Genomic DNA, 4,470 nt, shown 5'->3' with positions numbered 1-4,470 from the left:
TTTTTTGTCTGATTTCAATATTGAATCTATTGATAGTCAGTTACAAGCAGATCTTCAGACATTTCATGGTTGGCTTCAAGATAATCTTTTGTCAATTAATATTAAAAAAAACTGTGTGCGTGTATTTTTCCTCACTCAGGAGACATTTCAATATAACAAATCAACTCACTTTTTAAACANACTACGTATATACCTGTCTGCCCACCCACCCATCTATCTGACCCTTTACCCAGCTATCTACCTACCCATCTATAAATCTATCCTTTTATCTACTCACACATCTACCTATTTATTTGTCCATCTGTCTATAGATCTTTCTACCCACCTATACATCTTCTTACCCATTTACTCATCAATCTACCCATTTACTCACCCACCTATATACCTATCTACCCAACTACCCATCTATCATCCAACTATCTATCCACCCATCTATTTACCATCTATCTACCCACCCACTCATCTATCTAACTAACCACCAATCTATCTTTTTTTCTCCTTCAGTTCAGACAGAAGCTGATGGACGGGGGACGGACTGAAGATGTCCAACTGAGCTGGAGGACACAGTCAGATGGGAAGATTTTCCACAAAGATGACTGAAGAGTTTTAAACAAAAAGATGTTTTCTTAATTTCTTTTTTCTAGTGTTTATAGTTTGAAATTAAATATTATAGTTTGTGTAAAAACAAAATATTTCAGCTAGTTTCTCATTTTGACAAGCAAGAAATATGCATCTGCGCTGCCCCACCCCCTATCACAATCTGGCCTTCTGATTGGCTGAGGCTGTTACTGGGCAGATTAAACTTTTGAGTCGGAGGAGAAAGAAGGAGTTTGTGTAATTCTCAGCATTTTTGAGACATACAAAGCTGAAATTTAGTAGAATGGGAGCTGAGAGCTAATTCAACACATTCTGAATGCTACTCTCAAATTTGAGCTTACAGCAAAGCCTAATTTAGATTTACAGAACTGAAAACTGGAATAATAGTAGCTGAGAACAAGCTTTAACAATTTCTGAACGTTAAATAAAACTTCAAGATGGCCATTAGAATTTATATTAACATGATAACTCAGTTATTTTAAGACAAACTGGGCTGAAAATTGGTGTGGTGGTAGCTGACAGTGATCTTAATTAAATAAAAAGGCAAACCTTAAACTTAAAATGGACACCATGTTGTAAGCCCTTTCATAGTTAGTCCAGGAACTATTATAGTTTAGAATCTAACATCAACTGTAGAAGTTTTGTCTCCAATAGCATTCAAAAATTACTCACTGTTGGTTGTTGATTTGTTGGTACATTGACTTGTTTTTGACATATTTAGTACATTTTCTCTGATCTATGATAAATGATAAATATATTCACATGTAAAAGTTGTTCATTTGTAAAGATCTGACAGAATAAAAACATCTGAATTTTAATCAGAACTTTGCTTCTGAATTATTTCTATTTCTCTTTCATTTATAAAAACTCGCTGGACTGGAGTCTTTTCTCAGGAACTAAAGAAGTCAAATTTCTCTTTACTTTGATTATAAGTTTTCTCTAAGTTTTTAAAACCAACAAAAAATGAGAACATAAACACAACAACAAGGTAATCAGAGAGGACGTTAACAGCAGGAAACCAGCTGATGTGGACCAGAACCGTCTGTTAGACTCTCACCACCAACCAGAACACAACCTGTCATCAGAACTCTGAAGCATCGGTCCAAACATGTCCCCACGAGGACAGAATGTCTCCAGACCTGTGGGTCCAACTGGGTGGACTTCTGTCAAATCAGAGTAGTACAGTAAAAACACTCGACAGGAAGAAGATCAACAAAACATCTCACCTGTTTCTGAGAAACTCAACATCGTGGTCCGTCTCTAACCCAACAGGACCCTGAGACAGACTGGTCCATCCTGAGGACAGGACCCCCAAACCCCAACTGGGTCTGCAGGTCAGAGCTTCATATTATAGAAACTCAACAACCTCTCACATGGTTCAACAGAGCAGCTCTACGCCGTCTTCCACCTCAAAGACAAAGGACACTCTGAGGACCAACATGTTCAGGACAGAGAAGTTTTATTTTGTGTGGRGTGGACAGGGGAGGTTACTGATCAGCACTGAGCCTGATACCCAGCCACTTTCCCTTTAATTCTCATCTTCCTGCATGTGAACAAAACATCTCTGGGAGCTGAACTAATAAAGACCCTGAGGACCCTCAGGAGGGAGGGGGGCGAAGTTTAATCTGCAGGTGAATCCAGGGGACAGACCTGAGTTTCTCCTACACATTAAAAGCAATAAACTCCAGAATTGAGTTTCAGAAAGGCTGGGACTTTACATCCTGACCTTTAGTAGTTTTTATTTATCGTTAAATTTCATWCCCTGTTTTTGTTTATTCGTGATTCTTGGAACCTGGAGGCAAATGAGCGGTTTGTAAATTGGCAGGTAAATGAGTTAGTTTGAATAGTTTTGACTTTCTAGCATGCATCAGGTCTTAAAAGTAAAAAGTGCAAATGATTTGCCTCCTTTCTGCAGATAAATCATTTCAGCAGATCTGCAGAGGCTGAAGGAAGAAACCAGGAGCAAGATGAAGAAATGGCTTCAGTTCATCGCAGCTGCATCAGGTCAGAGTTTAGGCTCAAATTCTTTTTATTGCCTCTACTTTCTGTAGTCGTGCTCTGGAGACTTTCATATTTGCTGGGAATGGAGCACATTTTATTTCTGGTGAACAAATTTTGCATTTTAAATCCCAAACGCTTCGGTTTGAGTCAATTTTCATAAAATCAAAGTGTCATCAGCATAGAGTGGTTCATGGTTTTATTATAAGGAAATATTATAAGAAAATTGTATCAACTTGTCAATTTTAAATGTTTTTTTAGTTTAATACATACATACATACATACATACAGAGATCTGATCATCCATCCATCCGTCCATCCATCTATCATCCATCCATCCGTCCATCCATCTATCATCCATCCATCTGTCCATCTATAACAAAATTAGTCCAGCCCAGTTCTGGTCCACACAATGCTCTAACGCTCGGCCCAGATAACGCAGTGATGGCCCCAGATGTGGTTTATCCAGAGGTGATTCATGTAAGGGCTAACACCACATAAACCAAACCACAACTGGGCCAGACATGGCATCTTCAAAACTGTGCCATTTTTGCCTGACCTGGCCCACATCTGTCTGCTATGTGGTGTCTTTATGTCCCACAAAGACTAAAGGACTGATGATGATGAGTGTGATGATGATGATGATGATGATGATGATGATGATGATGATGAACATTAAACCTGACGGGTCTGGATCTGTGTGTCGTTGCAGTTCTGTGTGGCGTCTCCTCGCTCCCTCAGGGTGGTCTTTATTTCATCAACCAGCTGAAGACCTGGACTGAAGCTCGGAGCTTCTGCAGACAGAACTACATGGACCTGGTGTCTCTGGACAGAAATGAGGACATGACGGTTCTGAAAGACATGGTGGACCTGGACAGCATGGTCTCCAACATAAGCTTAACACATGTAAAGCTCATGTTTTTCCTCTGATTGTTTAAACAGTTTTTGTTATCTTTTATTTTGAAAATCTGATGTTCAGTTTGTTTCCTGTTGTCTCTCAGTCTGTCCTCCTTCATCCTGCTCCTCATGTTCTTAAACTTCAGCTGTTTCCACTTGTTAATCACTCCCAGCTGACTGAATACTGTTGGTCCTCTGGTTCTTGGTCCAGTTTTGATTTCTGCTTCTCTGTCATCAGATATGGTTTGTTTGACTTTTATTAACTTTTCATTTCTTGTTTCTTGCAGCGGGCCTGGATTGGACTCTATGATGATGTGAACGGCTGGAAGTGGTCCCTGTCTGATGGGAATTTCTACAAAACCGGAGAGACGGCTTTCAGAAACTGGTCCTCCGGAGAACCAAACAACTTCCGGCTGTCAGAGTTCTGTGTGGGGATGTTCAGCACCGGACAGTGGAACGACATGGACTGTCGTTTGTCCCTCACAGCAGTCTGCTCCAACGTCAGCGGTGGGTTCCAGAGGTTTTAACGTTTGTTCTGCAGTTCCATGCAGACCCTGACGTGTTTCTCTTATATTTTGAAATCAGGACAGGATGTGTCGTTTTTCTTCATCAACCAAACCATGAGCTGGTCTGAAGCTCAGAGCTACTGCAGAGAACATCACACGGACCTGGCCAGCGTCAGGAACACGGAGGAGAACGAGAGGATCAGGCAGCTGGTGCCCACGAAAAGGTTCACCTGGATCGGTCTCCACAGAGACTCCTGGAAGTGGGTGGATGGAAGGAAGCTKCTGCTGAACAACTGGAGAGCAGGAGAACCCAACAGTGCGCAGGAGAACTGTGCCATAGCTTCGTTAGACGATGGAGGCTGGGAGGACTGTCCCTGTGACTGGAGGATGCCCTTCTTTTGTTACGGTGAGATATATACTGTGTGTGTGTGTGTGTGTGTGTGTGTGTGTGTGTGTGTGTGTGTGTGTGTGT

The 4,470-nt window shown here is 41.2% G+C and overlaps 1 protein-coding gene across 1 annotated transcript in view; it reads left to right on the top strand.

The window, feature by feature from the left end:
• The window catches only part of LOC106534428 (macrophage mannose receptor 1), a 14,443-nt gene that overhangs the window by 8,741 nt on the left and 1,232 nt on the right, over nucleotides 1–4,470 (top strand). The window contains exons 7-10 of the mRNA XM_014031054.1: nucleotides 505–598; nucleotides 3,308–3,501; nucleotides 3,780–3,999; nucleotides 4,078–4,404. Of these exons, the coding sequence (XP_013886508.1) occupies nucleotides 505–598; nucleotides 3,308–3,501; nucleotides 3,780–3,999; nucleotides 4,078–4,404 (835 nt within the window). The remainder of the gene's footprint in view (nucleotides 1–504; nucleotides 599–3,307; nucleotides 3,502–3,779; nucleotides 4,000–4,077; nucleotides 4,405–4,470) is intronic.

This window comes from Austrofundulus limnaeus, unplaced genomic scaffold (genome assembly GCF_001266775.1).
Source record: "Austrofundulus limnaeus strain Quisiro unplaced genomic scaffold, Austrofundulus_limnaeus-1.0 Scaffold1171, whole genome shotgun sequence".
NCBI classification, from domain to species: domain Eukaryota; kingdom Metazoa; phylum Chordata; class Actinopteri; order Cyprinodontiformes; family Rivulidae; genus Austrofundulus; species Austrofundulus limnaeus.
The sequence above is the reverse complement of the archived record's forward strand: the minus strand, read 5'-3'. Positions and strand labels throughout refer to the sequence as shown.